This window comes from Zonotrichia albicollis, chromosome 33 (genome assembly GCF_047830755.1).
Source record: "Zonotrichia albicollis isolate bZonAlb1 chromosome 33, bZonAlb1.hap1, whole genome shotgun sequence".
Taxonomy (NCBI): Eukaryota; Metazoa; Chordata; class Aves; order Passeriformes; family Passerellidae; genus Zonotrichia; species Zonotrichia albicollis.
In genome coordinates, this window is record NC_133851.1 from 767,590 (window position 1) to 786,283 (window position 18,694).

Sequence of the window (18,694 nt, forward strand, 5' to 3'; positions counted from 1 at the left end):
GCAGGGGCAGCTCAGGGTCCCTATGGGGGTCCCCAGCTCAGGGGGATGGGACAGGGGGTGGCCGGGGACAGCTGGGTCCCCTCTGCCACACCCACACCTCGTGTCCTCCTGTCCTTGTCCCTTTCCCTTCTCACTGCAGGGGTGACCCCCAGCCTGGGGGGGGGGTCCCGGACGATCCCCGGGGACCCCCAGTCCCATCCCCCATCACAGGTGTCCTGTGGGGGCCGGGGTGACCCCCAGCCCTGGGGGGGGGTCCCAGATGATCCCCGGGGACCCCCGGGTCCCATCCCCCCATCACGGGGGCCGGGGTTGGATTGGCAGCTCCGACACCCCCCGGGGGGGGCGGGGGGCCGCGGTTTCCATGGCGACGGCGATGAGGTGGCAGCTCCGTGGGAAGCGGCAGATCGGGGGATGGAGGGGGGGGGAGCAGCTCTGGGGGGGTTTTGGGAGCCGTGGGAGCTCCCGAGGGACCCCCGAGACCCCCCGGGATCAGCCCGGGCCCGGTTCCGTGAGCTCTTGGGGTTGTTCCCCCCACAAACCCCTCAGGGACACGCGGCTGAACTGGTGCCCACTGGTTTCCAGTTTGGGAGCCCAGTAAGGGACACCTGGTTCTGTTTCCACTCCCTGGTCACCCCCAGCTCTCTCAGATCTCCAAGGTTGGAGAAACACCCGAAATTTGTGATTTTCCCTCAATAAATCCCCTCTAGGAACAAACCCAGCCCCTCCCCGTGCAGGGAAATGCCTCATCGCGGTGTGAAGAGCTGCCTCATCCTCACCCTCCTCCTCCTCCTCTCTGGCTGGCATCTCACCGCGCCTCCTCCCACCGCTGCCGGGCAGCTTTTTTACCCAAACCCGGCGGTTTTTGGGCCGTTTTTCCAGGGAAAGGCGCCCGGTGCCAGCTCTGGGATGCGGAGCCGGCCCCGGGACGCGGAGGGGGCGGGAAAATGAATTCGGTGCGAGCTCCCGGCGCAGGTGAGAGAATTCACAGCTTCTCAGAAATCTGCTTTTCCGGCTGCCTCGGTTGGGGATTTTTTTTCTGGTTTTTTTCCCCAGGAAAAGCTCGCGGTGAGCAGGGCCGGGCTCGGCTGTCCCCAGGGAGGTGGCACAAGGCGCTGTCGTTGTCCCCCAAGGGGGAACCGAGCGGGATTTGGGGCTCCGGCTGCTGGGACACACCTGGGTGGGTGTGCAAATGTCACCTGCGGCCTCCTGGGCTGTGGCACTGTCCCAAAATCCCGGGAATTGACCCCAAATAAAAGACGGATCAGAAAAACCCAGCGGACCCCACTGAGATTTGGGATCAGCAGGGTGGTGACATCATCCAGGTGATGTCAGCAACTGTCGGGTGGTGACGTGTGGGTGACGTCATCAGCCGCCAGGTGGTGACATCCAAACACGTGACCTCCTGCAGGCTCCCGGGGTGTCCCCGCATGGAGCGGTGGCACCAAAAGGCCACGACGTGCCCAGTAACGGGAATGGGGGACACTGGGGGACACTGGGGACACTGGGGGGGCTCGGGTCCAGCCCCCAGCCCGCACCTCTGAGGCCAGGGAAGGGATGGATGGATGGATGGATGGATGGATGGATGGATGGATGGATGGAAAGATGGATAAATGGATGGATGGATGGATGGATGATGGATGGATGGATGGATCCATGGATGGATGGATCAATGGATGGATGATGGATGGATGGATGGATCCATGGATGGATGGATGGATGGATCCATGGATGGATGGATGGATGGATGGATGGATGGATGGATCCATGGATGGATGGATGGTTGGATGGATGGATCCATGGATGGGGTGGGGGGGGCTCTGGGGGTCCCTGTGATGGATCAGGGACACGGAGCACCCCGAGACGTCCCCTCCATCCCCGATCCCCTCGGGAGCCCCTCCGGATCAGCCGGGATGCGAATCCCGGAGCCGCAACCTCAGCCAGGACTCGGAGCAGCCGCGCTCGGAACAACCCATCCTAATTAATTTCGGTTCATCGAGTAATTAATGGATTTGCCTGGGAAGAGCTGGGAAGTCCCTATTCCCTGCATGGAGAGCAGGGGGTCCCCCGGGGGTCACCGGGATCTCTGCCCAAGACCCCCGATCCGATCGCGGTGTCCGCGGAGGGTCCGGGCCCCCCATCCCCATCCCCATCCCGGGGGATTCTCCCGGCTCTGGCTCCGATCCCCGCTCCCTCCGGGAACGCCGGCGCCGCTCCACGCCTGGGCCGCGGCCAGGCTGGCCCAGGTGTCGCCGCGGGCCCCGGGGACAGCCGGGGCCGTTCCGGGGGGGTTCGGCAGCCCCGGCTGCGGAGCCGCGGGACAGGGGCGGCAGCTGGGCGAGGACGCTGCCAAACGGGCAAAGCCGTGCCCGCAGCTCAACATCTGGGGCCCGCGGTCGCCGTCCAGCCAGCAGTGCCCCGGCCTGTGCCAAGGCCGCCTCCTCCTCCTCCTCCTCCTCTTCCTCCTCCTCCGCGGCTGGGGAGGAACATTTCCATGGCCTGGGAATGTCGCGATAGAAGGAACCGGTCCCAAGAAGAGGGGACCCCCCTGTGGGGATCCCTCGGGGGTTTGAGGGGTGCTCGTGGCCCCAAACAGCAGAGGGGGCACCCTGGGGTGGCACCCAGGGGTGCGGGGTGCGCCTGTCCCAGTGTCCTGGGACCCAAGGGCTGTGCTGTGCCCCTGGTCCTGGGACCCCAAATCCCCCCAGCACCCCAAATCCTGACTCTCCAAATCCTCTCAGCACCCCAAATCCTGACTCTCCCAACCCCCCAACACCCCAAATCCTGACTCTCCAAATCCCCCCAGGGCAGTGCCGAGCCCCAAATCCCGACTCCCCCAACCCTCTGGAGCCCCCCCGTCCCGCGGATCCCAGCCTGGACAATCCCGGCTCCCCCCAAATCCCCGCGGCCGCCGGGGTGGGGGCGCTGGGGACCCCCCGAGCGGGCCGGGGGGGGCTCGGCTGCTGAGGGCTCCCGCCAGCAGAGGTCAGCTCCGAACCGGGGATGCGGGAGCCGCTCGCGTGCGGATCCGTGCGCGGTTCCCGGTCTGATTCCATGGATGGTTCCATGTGCAATTCCCTGTCTGATTTCATGTGATTCCCTGTGAGATTCCATGTGCAATTCCATGTGCAAGTCCCAATCTGACTTCATGTGAGTGCCTGTGATTCCATGGATGATTCCATGTGTGATTCCCTGTGTGATTCCATGTACAATTCCCAATCTGATTTCATGTGATTCCATGTGAGATTTCCTCTGTGATTCCATGGATAATCCCTGTCATTCCATGGATGATCCTATGTGCAATTCCTAATCTGATTTAATTTCATTCCCTGTGTGAATCCCTGTGTGATTCCTTGTCTGATTTAATATAGTTCCCTGTGATTCCCTGTGCAATTCCATGGCTGATTCCATGTGAAATTCCCAATCTGATTTCATGTGATTCCATGTGAGATTCCCTGTGATTCCATGGATAATCCCTGTGATTCCATGGATGATTCCATGTGTGATTCCCTGTGTGATTCCATGTACAATTCCCAATCTGATTTCATGTGATTCCATGTGAGATTTCCTCTGTGATTCCATGGATAATCCCTGTCATTCCATGGATGATCCTATGTGCAATTCCTAATCTGATTTAATTTCATTCCCTGTGTGATTCCCTGTGTGAATCCCTGTGTGATTCCTTGTCTGATTTAATATGGTTCCCTGTGATTCCCTGTGCAATTCCATGGCTGATTCCCTGTGCAATTCCCTGTCTGATTTCATGTGGTTCCCTGTGATTCCATGGATGATTCCATGTGTGAATCCATGTATAATTCCATGTGAGATTCCCTGTGATTCCATGGATAATCCCTGTGATTCCATGGATGATTCCGTGTATGATTCCCTGTGTGATTCCCTGTGCAATTCCCAATCTGATTTCATGTGATTCCATGTGAGATTCCCCGTAATTCCATGGATAATCCCTGTGATTCCATGGATGATTCCCACTCTGACTCCCTGTGTGATTCCCTGTGCGCTGCCACCTCCCCTTGGGGGTGACACGAGGGACCCCAGCCCACCCAGAACCCTCCACAAGCCGCGTCCCAGCAGGAAAAATTCCCTGTGGAGGGTTCCCAGCAGGAAGAGCCCCTCTGAGGTTGTTCTGCTCCAAAAAGTTCTTTTTTCCCTGCCCCTTTAGGGGGATGTGCACTCTCCCCTCCTTCCCAATTCTGGGAAACTGGAGCAGGAAAATAAGGAAGGGGAAACTGAGGAAGGGGAAACTGAGGCAGGAGCCCTGCACATCTCAGGTGCTCCCCACTCTGTCACCCAAGTTTTGGGGGGTCAGGTTGTCCCTCCCGAGTGTCCCCAGCCCCTGACGCGTCCCTTCTCCAGCACCATCATTTCCACAGTTTCCACCGGGATTGGGAAATTCCCCCCAATTCCGGGACCCCGCAGTTGGATCGCCCAGGATGGGGTTTGGAGACCCCAAAACCCCAAAACTCAGCCGAGGGGTCCCGGGGACAGCGTCCCTTTGTCCCCTCCCACCGGTGCCACCATCGCTCAAAGTGACAAGCACGGGTCAGCGAGCGCTGGCCGCAGCCCCCCGCCCTCGCCGAGCCCGGGGCCCCCCAGCCCCTCATTTCTCCCTAATTGCATTCCCCAGTGTTATGCAAATGAGGCGGCCCGGGCGCAGCTGCCGGGATTAAATTAGACCCCGTTAATACGCGCTAATTGCGCTTCCGCGCGGGCCCAGGAATTCCAACCGGGCCAAGGGGCCTTTCCCGATATTTACCCTGGAAATTTTCCTCCCTCCCAGCCCGCGGGGCTTTTCCCGATATTTACCCTGGAAATTTTTCCCCCTCCCATCTCGGGGTTATTTTCCTGATATTTATCCTGGAAATTTTCCTCCCTTCCAGGCTGGGGACCCCTTTCCCGATATTTACCCTGGAAGGGAAGGGATAAGGAAAGAGGAAAGGAAAGGGGAAGAAGAAAGGAAGGAGAAGGAGAAGGGTGGAAAGGGGAAGAGGATAAGGGAAGGAAAAGGGGAAAAATAAAGGAAAGAGAAGAGAGGGGGATAAAGGAAAAGGGAAAAGGGAAGAAGAAAGGAAGGAAAAGGGAAGGGGGTAAAGAAAAGGGGAAGGGGAAAAAGCAAGGAAGGGGAAAGGGATAAGGGAAAGGGAAAAGGGAAGAAGAAAGGAAGGAAAAGGGAAGGGGGTAAAGAAAAGGGGAAGGGGAAAAAGCAAGGAAGGGGAAAGGGATAAGGGAAAGGGAAAAGGGAAGAAGAAAGGAAGGAAAAGGGAAGAGGGTAAAGAAAAGGGGAAGGGGAAAAAGCAAGGAAGGGGAAAGGGAAGGGAAGAGGGATAACGGAAGGGAAAGGGGAAAGGGGAAGAAGAAAGGAAGGAGAAGGGAAGAGTATAAAGAAAAGGGGAAGGGGGAAAAGGAAGGGAAAAGGGAAAGGGATAAGGGAAGGGGAAGAGGAAAAAAAAAGGAAGGAGAAGGGGGTAAGGGGAGGGAATAAGGGCTGAGAAGGCGACGAGGGAAGGGACGGGAAGGGACGGGACGGGAACATCTTTGCCGAGCGTTCCGGGGGGGCGCGGCCGCCGTAACCCCAACAGTTGCGGTGCCCCCGCACAAAGGGCCGGGGGCCGCAATGCCCCTCGCAGACAATGCCCCGCGCCCCCCGGGGGTCCCGCGGCCCCGGGGGAGCCCGGGCCGTGTCCCCCCTTCCCCGGGGCGCCCACCGGGCCCTTTGTGCGGGTGCCGGGACCTGTTGGAGCCATCTGTCAGGGGGGGCCCGCAACAGGCAGATTTATCGGCCGCAATCTGTTCGTGCCGTCCGCGCCGCGCGCCGGGAAGGGAGCCCGGAGCCCGCTAATGAATTAATTAGTATTCCCCGTAATCCCGGCCTGCCGCCGCGGGGCCGAGCGCTGCCGGGCACTGGGGAAGGGTCCCGGGGGGCTGGCGGGGGTTTGGGGAGCAGCGGATGGGTGAGGAGGGGGTCAGGGGGATGGGGGTGCCATCGCTGTCCCCCACTTCCAGCTCCTGTCACAAGGGGGGGACCACCAATAACCAGGGGTGTCCCCAAGCCCCCTCACTCAGGGGTCCCCAATAACCGGGGGTGTCCCCAAGACCACACCCATGGGTCCCCAATAACCGGAGGTGTCCCCGAATCCCCAACACAGGGGTCCCCAACAACGGGGATATCCCCCACCTGGGGGTCCCCAATAACGAGGATATCCCCCACCCGGGGGTCCCCAATAACAGGGGGTGTCCCCGAGTCCCCACCTGGGGGTCCCCAATAACCGGGGGTGTCCCCAACCCAGGGGTCCCCAATAACAGGGGCTGTTTCCCCGCCACTCCCCAGCCCCGGGACGCTCGGGCGCTGCCGTGGGGGTCCCGGTGGGGCCGCGGGAGGAGCCGGGCCCGGTCCCTCCCCCCCGTGGGAGGAGCCACGCGGGAGCCGCGGCCGGGCAGGAGCCGCGGGCAGCGCGGAGCTCTCAAAACCGCCCGAGCGCGGAGCGGCCGGTGCTCGGTGCGCTCCCGGTGCGCTCCCCGGGCTGACCCCGCCATGTCCCCGGGCGAGTGACACAAGCGACAGCGGGGACTCGCTGTGGTGCCCAGGTAAGGGCGGACCGGGACCCCCGGGATTCCGTACCCCAACGGGACCGCTCGGTGCCCCCGGTACCCCCGGGGGGCTCTGTCCCGATGGAGGAGCGGCAGGACCCCGGTCTGGGGGAGGGGGTTCAGTCACCGGGGATGTGGGGAGAGGGGCGGGATGGGGTCACAGCCGCTCCCCCGGTACCCTCTGGGGACGGAGCCGCGATCCCGGGGCCGGGGAGGGGACACGGAGAGGGTTCGGTGACCCCCGGACCGGCGGGGCTGGGGTCTCGTTTGGGATGGTGGAGAAGGAAGTGATTTCCTCGGGCAATTCCCTCTTTGTGTAATTTCCTTTTTTTTTTTTAAATTTTAAAATCAATATTCTGTAGAAAGAAAGCAAAATCCCCTTAAAAATCCCAGAGGGACTTCCAGAGGGAGAACTTTCCCTGGAAATGCTGGGCGGGCCGGGGTTCCCCTCGAGAAGGGAACCCCAAACCCGGGATGGATCCCGGAGGCAGCGAGGAGAGGGAAGACCCCCGAGGATGGGGGGAATGGGACCCCTGGCTGCAGCCTGGGGGGCTTTGGTGCAAATCTGCAGCTTTTGGGGCAAATCTGCAGCGTTTTGGAGCTGATCTGTGGGATTTTGGGGCAGATCTGCAGCATTTTGGGGCAGATCTCACCGGGGCCATCCCCTCACCCCAAACCCGATCCTTCCCCACCCTCATCCCCCCCGATTTCTCATCCTCGGCCAGACCCCCGGTGCTCCGCCAGGAGTTAATTGGGGCCGCGTGGTCCTTTGGGGATAGGACAGCAATTAACACCCTAATCCCGCCCGGGAGCCCCATCACGCATATTAAAAGTGGGATTTTCCGCGTGGGATGCTCGGGAAAGGGGAGCAGCACTTGCAGCAAAGCTGCTTAGGGGCTAAAGCTTTATGGAATGAGCCAGGGGCGGTGATGGGATTTGGGGGGGCCGATTAACGGGGACCCGGGGCTGCAAGGGGGGCTCGGGGAAGGAAAATCTCCCACCGGGAATTGCCAGCCCCCTTTTGTCACCCCCAATGTGACAGTCGGGGTGGGGAGTGTGACAAGAAGGGATTCAGGAGTGGGAATGACCCCGAAATGGGATGGTTGGAAGCTCTGGGAATGTTGCTGGAGCTCGGGGAGAGGCGTCAGCATCCCCCAGATAAAATCGGCTGGAAATTGAGAGGGAAATAGGTGGGGAAAAGGAATCCATAGGTGGGAAAATGGAATCCATAGGTGGAAAAGAGGAATCCAAAATGTGCTGGAAATTGAGAGGGAAATAGGTGAGAAAGAGGAATCCATAGGTGGGAAAAAAGAATCCAAAATCCGCTGGAAATTGAGAGGGAAGTAGGTGGGGAAAAGGAATCCATGGGTGGGAAAAATGAATCCATAGGTGGAAAAGAGGAATCCATGGGTGGGGAAAAAAGAATCCATAGGTGGAGAAAAGGAATCCATGGGTGGGGAAAAAAGAATCCATAGGTGGGAAAAGGAATCCATAGGTGGGAAAAAGGAATCCAAACTCTGATGGAAATTGAGAGGGAAATAGGTGGAAAAGAGGAATCCATGGGTGGAGAAAAGGAACACATATGTGGGAAAAAGGAATCCATATGGGTGAAAAAGGGAATTCATAGTTGGAGGAAAGGAATCCATGGGAGCTGGGAGCGGGCAGAAAGTGCTGCTGAGTCTGGAGGGAGATTTTCCCACCGTGCTGAGGATTCTCCCTCAGGGATCCGTCCCCACGTCCCCGTCCCTCCCTTGCAGATGCCCCAGAGCTGCGCCAAGCCCTCGGACATGGCCGAGCTCGTCAGCAGCCAGGCCTGGATGGGCGAAATGCCGGCAGCCAAGGAGCTGAAGGAGCAGGGGGACGCCAGGAGCGCTCCTTTCGTGCTGCTGCCTGCCCTGCCCGAGGAGCGCGACAGCGCGGAGGAGGAGGAGGAGGAGGAAGAGGACAGCGAGAAGCCCAAGAGGAGGGGCCCCAAGAAGAAGAAGATGACCAAGGCCAGGCTGGAGCGGTTCCGGGCACGGAGGGTCAAGGCCAACGCCCGGGAGCGCACGAGGATGCACGGCCTGAACGACGCCCTGGACAACCTGCGCCGGGTCATGCCCTGCTACTCCAAAACGCAGAAGCTCTCCAAGATCGAGACGCTGCGGCTGGCCAGGAACTACATCTGGGCCCTGTCCGAGGTGCTGGAGAGCGGGCAGACGCCCGAGGGCAAGAGCTTCGTGGAGATGCTGTGCAAGGGGCTCTCGCAGCCCACCAGCAACCTGGTGGCCGGCTGCCTGCAGCTGGGCGCGCAGCCGCTCTTCCTGGAGAAGCAGGAGGAGAAGCCGTGCGAGCCGGGCCTGCCCGGCCACTCCTTCGGCTACCAGGGGCTGCCGAGCCCTCCCTACGGCTCCATGGAGTCCCACCTGCTGCACCTGAAGCCGCCGGCCTTCAAGAGCCTGGTGGAGGCTTCGTTCGGGAGCCACCCCTCTGACTGCTCCACGCCGCCCTACGAGGGGCCCCTGACGCCGCCCCTGAGCATCAGCGGCAACTTCTCCCTGAAGCAGGACGGCTCCCCCGAGCTGGACAAGCCCTACCCCTTCATGGCCCACTACCCCTCGGTGGGCCTGCCCGCGGCCCACGGGCACGGCTCGCACTTCCAGGGCTCCGTGCCCCGCTACGAGATCCCGCTGGACGTCGCCTTCGAGTCCTTCCCGCCCCACGCGGCCGGGGCCCAGCTCGGCGCCATCTTCAACGAGTAGCGGGGCTGGATGTGGGTTTGGGGCAGGGAGATGTGCCCAGGATGGACCCGGCGTCTCTGCAGGACGTGGTGCTGAGGTGGCAGTGCCACCGCTGCTGTCCCAGCTGTCCCCAGGAGCTGCAGGAACCATTCCAGACTGCTGCGTCCCCCAGAGATGCTCCCGAAGGTGTTTCCACCTCCCGGATGTCCATCCTGACACCAAATCCAGCCCTTGGATTGTCCATCCTCTCTCTGTCCCCTCAGGTGTGGGGACACAGCCCCTCCTGCCCCTTGGGGTGGCCACTGTCCCTTCCCTACGTGGGGTCATGGATTTCCCAGTGCTGCAGTGGGAAACCAGCACGGAAAATCCCACCCCAGGGAGAACCTCTTCCTTCTGCCGTCATGGATGGGGGACAGTGTCCAGGAATGGAGGGACAGTGTCCAGGGATGGGGGGGATGACGTCCAGGAATGGGGGGACAATGTCTGGGGATGGGGGGACAGTGTCTAGGGATGGACAGACAGTGTCCAGGGATGGAAGGACAAGGTCCAGGATGGAGGGACAGTGGCCCATTGCCCAGTGATGGTGGCCCATCATCCATGCTCATCCCGGTGTCTTACTGGGGTCACCATGGTCCAGCCAGGCCCTGTGGCCATTCCCTCCTGCTGATCCCTCCCAGAATCCCAAGAGGATTGGGATCCTGCTGATCTGGATGTGATCCCAGAGATCTGGATGGGATCCCACTGATCCAGAATCCCACCTGGAACAGGAGCCCCCCACCCCTCTCCCTTCCAGGACCTCTCCTTTGGGTTCACAGCGTCCCCTCCCCTGCTCCTGCCAACAAAAACCTGTCTTAATTCCTGCTTTATTTATTAATTACCGTGTGTGAGGAGTCCTAATTTATTTCCTCCCGTTTTCCACGGAAATCTGGGATGCGCCCAAGGATTTTCCCCCTCTGCCCTCCAGGCTAGTAGTGGGAATTCCCTGCCTGGAGCCCTCGTGGTTTTTGCCATGCTGGTGCTCCAGGGTTATTTATTAGGTATTATTTATTTAATTTATTTCCCTCACCACCTGATTTTTTTTTTCTGGTGATATTTCCCCCAATATTTAATGCCAAACTCCGTATTTAACGGCCGTTCCATGGATTTGGGATCCTGCCAACAGCTCCCAACTCCTCTGTGCATTTTGAGACGAGCAATAACTTTTAAATGCTATGCAATGATTTTATTTTGTTTTTCAAAGAAAATCCAGGCAACTATTTTTGATGTCCCGCTGGCCTTGCCTGCCCCATTGGCCAAATCTCCCTGGTTTTGTATAAAGTTGGGAATTTGGAGATGATTTGAGGTCCCTGCCCAGCCCCGGGTCCTGGGGCTTCTTCCCTTTTGTACTGGAAATGTTTTATCCTTTTGTAAAGAGAGCAGATTTGGGGTTTTTAGCTCAAATAAAGTCGTGGTCTTGTTTCAAGCAGCTTCCTGTGGGCTGTTGTTTCATTTTTGGGGGGCTGGGGTGAGGGTGGGGGGCTGCTAGAGGATCTGAGCCCCCTGTGCTGGGGTCCAGATGGGATCCCTGACCTTGGAGTGGGGCTCTGTGGGGTTGGGGGGATTTGGGGTGCCAGGAATGGGGCAGAGCAGAACCCTGGGGGTCCCAGGACTGATTTGGGGTGCCAGGAATGGGGCAGAGCACAGCCCTGGGGGTCCCAGGATTGATTTGGGGTCCCAGAAGCAGGGGTGTAGGACAGCCCTGGGGGTCTCAGAATTGATTTGGGGTCCCAGGAATGGGGGTTCAGTACAGCCCTGGGAGCACAGGGACATTCTGGGAAGCTGAGATTTGTCCCAAAAGCCTCACGGAAGGGACGAGGCCGTCCTGACTTCACCCCATCTCCCCTCCCCCGTCCCTCCCCAGCTGCGCCCCGACCCCTCGGCAGCGTCTGGCGGCCGTGGGGGCGCGTCCCCCCCGTGTCCCCCCCGTGTCCCCTCTCACGGGGACCCCGCTCGTGTCCCTCCCCGCTGTCCCCGCTGTCCCCCGGCCCCGCGCCGGCTGTGCCGGAGCCCGGGGGAGCCGCCGCCGCTCGGCCCCGCAAGCTGCGCCCGCCTCGGGCTGAGGGCGGGGGGCTCTCCGGGGGCCCCCGCAGCTGCAGCCGGGCCGGGGGGGGCCCTGCGGGGCCGGGAACGGGCGGGGGGACAGCGGGGGGGACCTCGTGTGTCCCCAAAAAAAGGGATTTAGGGACGGGGATGGGGATGCGCAGGGCGGGGGTGAAACAGCATGGGATGGTCCTGCCTGGGATGGACCTCGTGTGTCCCCAAAAAAGGGGATTTAGGGACAGGGATGGGGATGCTCAGGGCGGGGGTGGAGCAGCCTGGGATGGGTTTATCTGGGCTGGGTTTATATGGGAGGGGGCTCGGCCTGCCCCGCTCCGGGGGAGGGGGGTGGGGGACCACGGGACACCAAGGTGACACCCGGCCGCGTGGGCAAGGAGGGACACGAACAGGGGACACAAAATCCTGGGCTGGGACTAAAACGGGACTGTGACACGGACAGGGGGCTGGGACAGGAACAGGGGACTGTGACACAAACCCCGGACTGGGACACGAACAGGGGACTGGGACACGAATCCCAGGCTGTGACACAAACAGGGAGCTGGGACAAAAACCCCAGTCTGGGACACGAATCCCAGGCTGTGACACAAACAGGGGGCTGTGACACAAACAGGGGGCTGTGACACAAACAGGGGGCTGTGACAAAAACCCCAGGCTGGGACACCCGTGTGAGCCTCCCCACGCACCCACAGCTCCATGTCGGGCACCCCCACGCCTCCTGCCCTCCCCCGATGGCGCCAGGACCCCTCCCCATCGATGCCCCGGGAGCCCCGGGCCGGGCACAGCGGTCTCTGCCCGCCGGGCCCAGGGTCCAGCTGTGCCCCGGCCCCTCTGCCTCTGGCCGGGGGCCAAGCCCCGCTCGGTGCCAGCTCCCCCGGGCACGTGTGCGCCCTCGCAGCAGCCCCGGCCCGTGCCAGCAGGGCAGGAGCCGTGCCAGGCCCGCGCTGCCAGGGCACAGCTGGCCCTCGGATTGTGTGGGGAGGGGGCGCGGAGCACCCGGGGGTGGGGGTGTCCCCGTGTCCCCGCAGGACACCGGGGCAGGGGGGTGGCACTGCTGAGGAGCTGAGGGTGGGTGCGTTCACTGTGCCCAGCCCGGGGGTCGTGGGGAGGGTCTCTCATCCTCTCTGAGGGTCCCTGGACACCCCACAGCCCCCCCAGGGGTCCCACAGGTGGGGCAGGGGTTGGGGGGCAGCTTCTCCTCTCTTCCCACCTGGGGAATTCTTGGGAGGGGCATTGGGGGGTCCAGCCTGACCCATGGAGGGGACACCCTGTTCCATGGAGGAGACACTGACCCATGGAGGGACAACCTGATGCACAGAGGGGACATAGACCCATGGAGGGACACTCTGACCCATGGAGGGACATCCTGCCCCATGGAGGGGATTCCTGTCCCCCCTCCCCCGTTTAGGACCATCCCCCAGCCCCGGGGGTCTCAGCTCGGGCTCGCCCTGGTTTTCCCCACCCAGGGCTGGATAATTGCTAAGCCCCCCTAAAGCCCGGCTTTCAGGGCTGTAATTCTGATATTTGTCTGTAATCTGATAACACCGCCCGCCATGAGCTCCTAATGTGGCCGGCTCGGGAAACCGCGCGGATTTTCCCACTAAGCCGGGAGATCGGGCTCGGGGCTCTCGACTTAATCGTCTTTTCCCCGTGGGGACGGCGGATTTTGGCAAACGAACTTTTCCTGCGGATTGGAGGGGGCAGAGGAGCCGCCGTGGTCCCAGAGGATGGAGGTGGTGGCACTGTGGGGATGCAGGGAGGATGGAGGTGGTGGCACTGTGGGCATCTGGGCAGGACGGAGGTGGTGGTGGCACTGTGGGGATGCAGGGGTTAAGTGGGGTCGTGCAAGGCTGTGACCCCCAGGTGCAAACCCCCTGTCACTGTCACCCTGGTGGGCTTAGGGGCGGTTCCTGCTCTCCAGCAGCTCAGGGAGTTGGTGCTGGGTGAGGCTGTGAGGGTGGGGAATCCTGTGTGGGGTGTGCGGCATCATCAGTCTGTCTGTCTATCCATGGATTCTATCCATCCAGTTGTCCATCCATCCATCCATCCATCCATCCATCCATCCATCCATCCATCCATTCATCCATCCATCCATCCATCCATCTATCCGTGGATTCCATCTGTCCATCCATCCCTGTCCATCCATCCATCCATGGATTCTATCCATCTCTGTGTCCATCCATCCATCCATCCATCCATCCATCCATCCATCCATCCCCATCCTTGTCCACTCATCCATCCATGGATTCTATCCATCCATCCGTCCGTCTGTCCAGCCATCCATCCATCTCTGTGTCCATCTGTCCATCCCTCCATCCCCCCATCCCTAGCCAGGACAGGACTTGTCCCTTGTGATGCCACCGCGGGCTGGCACCAGAACTGTCCCCAACCCTATCAGGACAGGGATGACACCAGGGCTGTTCTTGTTCTCTCCATCCCAGGACATCCCCGGAGCCCTCCCAGTGTTGGACACCCCAGGAATCCCTGGCTGGACTCGTGAGCTGGCAGCTGCCAAGGCAAACTGCCCCAAAGCCCAGTTCAGGGTGGTTTTTCTGCTCTGATCCAAGTTCAGGGAGCTCCCGCTTAATCCGCGCCAGATAAACCAACAGCGCGGAGATTTGGAGTTATTGACGAAGTCTCTGCTCGGGCGAGATTAGAGCTCGGCTTAGCGATGTTGCAGGAGGGTTTGGGGACGCTTTAATCAGAATTTGTACAGCAATAATCCCATCTTTAAACTCGTCCCCGCGCCAATCCCTCCCAAGTTGCCGTGGGGGGAGGTGGGGAGGCCTCGGGGGCGTTTCCAGCGCAAATGAGTCGGGGGGAGGCACAGAGGGGATGTGGGGAGAAATGTGGGGTGGGGAGGGCCTGGCACGGGGTGCCCAGAGGATCCCTGGCAGTGCCAGAGCTCTTGGAGGGACAAGGGGAGGTGACTCTGTGGCCCTGCAGGGGTGGCACTGCCGGGGCATTCAATCCCCCCACAATCCACCCCTGGCTTTGAGCACCCCTGGCTTTGCTGATTCCCACCAAATCCCCACAAATCAACAGCGATCCCTGAAGCCAAACCAGCTCCATCCCCCCCAAACCCTCGGCGAGCTCCTCTCCCGTGCCTCAGTTTCCCCCGGGGGAATCACCGCAACCTCGGCCGGCGGGGACGCGGCGGCTTTTGTGGCTGCGCGGCGCTTTCAGGGAGCACAAAGGGGCCCCGGCGGCACAGATGGAGCCTTTCAGAGGGGAGCCGGGCTCCTTTCGCCGTCTGCCGCCGGGCGCTGCCTCCCGCCGCAATCCCCCTTAATTGAATCCACACTTTCATAGCTCATTACCCCCCTGATGGATTGGATTAGCGGGGGCTGCGCCCGCCGGGGAACAGTTGGGGCTGCTCCGCGCTGCTCCCGGCGGCGGCTCCGGGGTGCCCGGGGGGCCCCGGGGGCTGCGGGACACGGGCGGCAGCGCGGGGGCAACGGACGCGACCCCGCCGTGGGTGCCCGGCGGTGTGGGCACCTCCTGGGCATCTCCGGGACCTCCTGGGCATTCCTGGTACCCCCTGGGCATCCTCAGGATAGCCGGGGCATCTTTGGCATCCCCTCGTCATCCTCGGGACCCCCTGGGCATCTCTGGAACCCTGTGGGCATTCCTGAAACCCCCTGGGCATCCCCAGCACCCCCTCGGCATCCCCGGTACCACCTGGGCACCCCCAAGACCCCTCAGAGGATGTGCTGTGGGGCGTCAGAGCCCTTGAGGAGAAAATCTTGGGTGCTGGATGCCCCGGAGGATGAAATTTGGGGTGTTGGGACCCCCAGGGACAAGGTTTGGGGTGCTGAATCCCCCCGAGGACGAAATTTGGGGTGTTGGGACCCCCAGGGACAAGGTTTGGGGCGCTGGAAGCCCCCAGGGTTTGGTTTCCTGGTTGTTCCATCCTCGGACCAGCCCCTGGAAAGGGAGGGATGGGGAGGGGGATCAGCGCCCTCCCCCCGCCCCAAAAGGCGGGCGGGACCCCGCAGGAGCAGCCCCCTCCCCGTGCCCGGGTCCATCTGGGACCAACGGCCGCCGCTCCCTCATTAACCCCCAGCTCCGGGGGGACCCCGGCCCAGCTGCCAGCCAAGCTGGGGGGTCTGGGGGGGCTCTGATCTGCCTTCACCACCCCTTCCATCCCTGGGGTGAATCCCTGGGTTTGCCACCCCAAAAACCCCGGGATCCCAAAAACCTGGGATTCCAGAATCCTGGGATCCCAAAATCCTGGGATCCCAAAAACCCTGGGATCCCAAAAACCTGGGATTCCAGAATCCTGGGATCCCAAAATCCTGGGACCCCAAAATCCTGGGATTCCAAAACCCTGGGATTCCAAAACCCTGGGATCCCAAAATCCTGAGATTCCAAAATCCTGGGATCCCAAAATCCTGGGATCCCAAAATCCTGGGATCCCAAAAACCTGGGATCCCAAAATCCTGGGATGGTGGGGCCCGACCCCTCACCCTGTGCCGGGGGATGTTCTGCGGGTCCCTCCCAGCTCAGGGCTGGATTTTGGGGCCGTTTCTCCCTAAATTCGGTGCTCAGGGCTGCGCCGGAGGGTGCTGAGACTTTTGGGGGGTTCCCAAATGCAGGAATCCTCACTGGGGTATTTTTGGGATGGTCTCAATGTTTTTTGGGACGGGCCCAGTGGTTTTTTGGGGATGATCCCAGCGGATTTTTGGGATCATCCCAGTGATTTTTTAGGATTATCCCATAGGTTTTTTTGGGATGGGCCCAGCGGTTTTTGGGGATTGTCCCAGCGGTTTTTTTGGGAGAGTCCCAGTGGATTTTTAGGATTATCTCAGTGGGTTTTTGGGATGGTCCCAGCATTTTTTTAGGGATGGTTCCAGTGGTTTTTAGGGATGGTTTCAGTGGTTTTTTAGGATTATCTCAGAGGTTTTTTGGGATCATCCCAGTGTTTTTTTGGGGATGGGCCCAGCAGTTTTTTGGGATAGTCCCAGTGGTTTTTAGGGATGGTCCGAGCGGTTTTTGGGATCGGCTCAGTGTTTTTTTGGGATGGTTTTTTGGGATGGTCCCAGTGGTTTTTTGGGGATAGTTCCAGTGGTTTTTTAGGGATGGTCCCAGTGGTTTTTTGGGGATAGTCCCAGTGGTTTTTTGGGATGGTCCAAGTGGTTTTTTGGGATGGTCCAAGTGGTTTTTTGGGATCATCCCAGTGGTTTTTTTGGGGATGTTCACAGCGGTTTTTGGGATGGTCCCTGTGGCTTTTTGGGATAGTCCCAGTGGTTTTTAGGGATGGTCCCAGAGGCTTTTTGGGATTATCCCAGAGGTTTTTGGGATGATCACAGCGGTTTTTAGGGATGGGCCCAGCGTTGCCGTGCCGGGGCTGGATCCAGCTGCAGATCCCGTCCCCTGCCGTGCATGAGGAGCTCCAGGGCCCTAAATGGTTTAGCACACCCCCTCCTCATCCTCCTCATCCTCATCCTCATCCTCTTAGGCCGAGCTGGCGCAGCAGCTGCGGCCGGAGCCCATCGGGGCAGTTAGGGCCGGATCGGTTACGGGCGGGATTAGGGAGGCTCCGCTCCCCAGGGCTCGGATCAGGGTCTGAAACCGCGGGGGCTCAGCTGGGGCCGGAACCCTCCTCATCCTCACTGGGCTGCCCGGCCTGAATCCCACAGGGATCCCTCGGGGAGGGACCCCGAATATTCCGAATTTCTCCTAAAACCATCGGGGTCTCTCCTGTGTCCCTGGGGTGTCTCCGCTGGCGCTGGGCAGGGGGAAACAGGGGGGAAATGGGAAAAACTCCAAAAAACGCAGCAAAAAACGCAATAAAATATTGGGAAAACGGGGGGAAAACCCAATAAAATAAGGGGGGGAAGCGCAATAAAACATGGGGGAAAACAGGGAATAAACCCAAGAAAACACGGGGGAAAAAACCCAAGAAAACACAGGGGAAAATGGGGAAAAAACCCAAGAAAACAAGAGGGGGAAACGCAATAAAACACTGGGGAAAATGGGGAAAAAATCCCCAAGAAAACAACAGGGGGAAAATGCAATAAAACATGGAGAAAAACGAGGGAAAATCCCTGGGGAAAAAAACCCAATAAAACATAGAGAAAGACGAGGGGAAAAAAACTCCAAGACAACAAGGGGGAAAAACCCCAAGGGAAAACGAGAAAAAATAAACACCCAAGAAAACATGGGGGATATGGGAAAAAAACCAAGAAAATATGGGGGAAAACCTCAAGAAAACAAGGAAAAACAGGGAAAAATCCAAGAAAACACGGGGGAAATGGGGAAAAACCCCAAGGGAAAAGGAGAAAAAGAACACCCAAAAACCCACAAGGGAAGCGGGGAAAAAACCCAAGAAAATACGGGGGAAAACCCCAAGAAAACAGGGAAAAACAGGGAAAAATCCAAGAAAACACGGGGGATATGGGAAAAAAGCCAAGAAAACGGGGAAAACGGGAAAAACCACACAGTGAGTGCTTCGAGGGGAGCACAGGGGATACAGGAGCGGGGCTGCCTCAGGTGGGGCCGGGACCCCCGAGAGCCGCGCGGGGCTGGGGGGGCCCCGAGGAGCCGGGGGGGCCCCGAGGAGGGTCTGGGGGTCCCGGGGGGCAGCGCTGGCAGCAGATGGCCGGGGGCGGCTTGGCAGCACCTGCCCCTCCCCTCCTGCCCTGCCCTCGCTCGGGTTCGTCGCTTTACCCATCGCGGCGTCATTCCCACATGGCTGCAAACTTCGCGGGGAACAGGGGCTGGGATGCGTGATTTAGGAGCGTGTTTTTAATAGATAAAATATGTTAAATATATTTTTAAAAATATTTATATATATACATATGTATGTGCGTATGCATATATATATATATATATGTATGTATGTATATATGTATATGTATATGTATATGTATATGTATATGTATGTGTATATATATTTAATATACTTTTATATATATATATGTATATATATGTTCTAATACACTGTATATATGTTTTAATACACAACATAATATATTTATTTATTTATTTCAAAATATTTCTTTTATATATAAATATATATTTATAAAATATATAAAATATATTAAATATATAAAATTGTATATAATATATAATGTATTTATTAATATATTAATATAAAAATTCTTTATTTATATAATATATAAATAGATACTTATATATAAGTATATTTTATATATAAAATATATTTATATATAGTTTTAACATACTTATATACAGACACAAAAATATATATTTAAAATATATAAATAATAGAATGTATCAATAATTTAATAAATTATGGTATAATAACTAAT

The 18,694-nt window shown here is 58.9% G+C and overlaps 1 protein-coding gene across 1 annotated transcript; it reads left to right on the forward strand.

Moving 5' to 3' along the window:
• The first annotated feature begins 6,006 nt into the window (after positions 1-6,006).
• On the forward strand, positions 6,007-10,400 carry NEUROD4 (neuronal differentiation 4). Its single transcript, XM_074530798.1, has 2 exons — positions 6,007-6,600; positions 8,361-10,400. The coding sequence occupies exon 2, from the start codon at positions 8,361-8,363 to the stop codon at positions 9,342-9,344; it is 984 nt and encodes a 327-aa protein (XP_074386899.1). The 5' UTR covers positions 6,007-6,600; the 3' UTR covers positions 9,345-10,400.
• Positions 10,401-18,694: the final 8,294 nt, after the last annotated feature.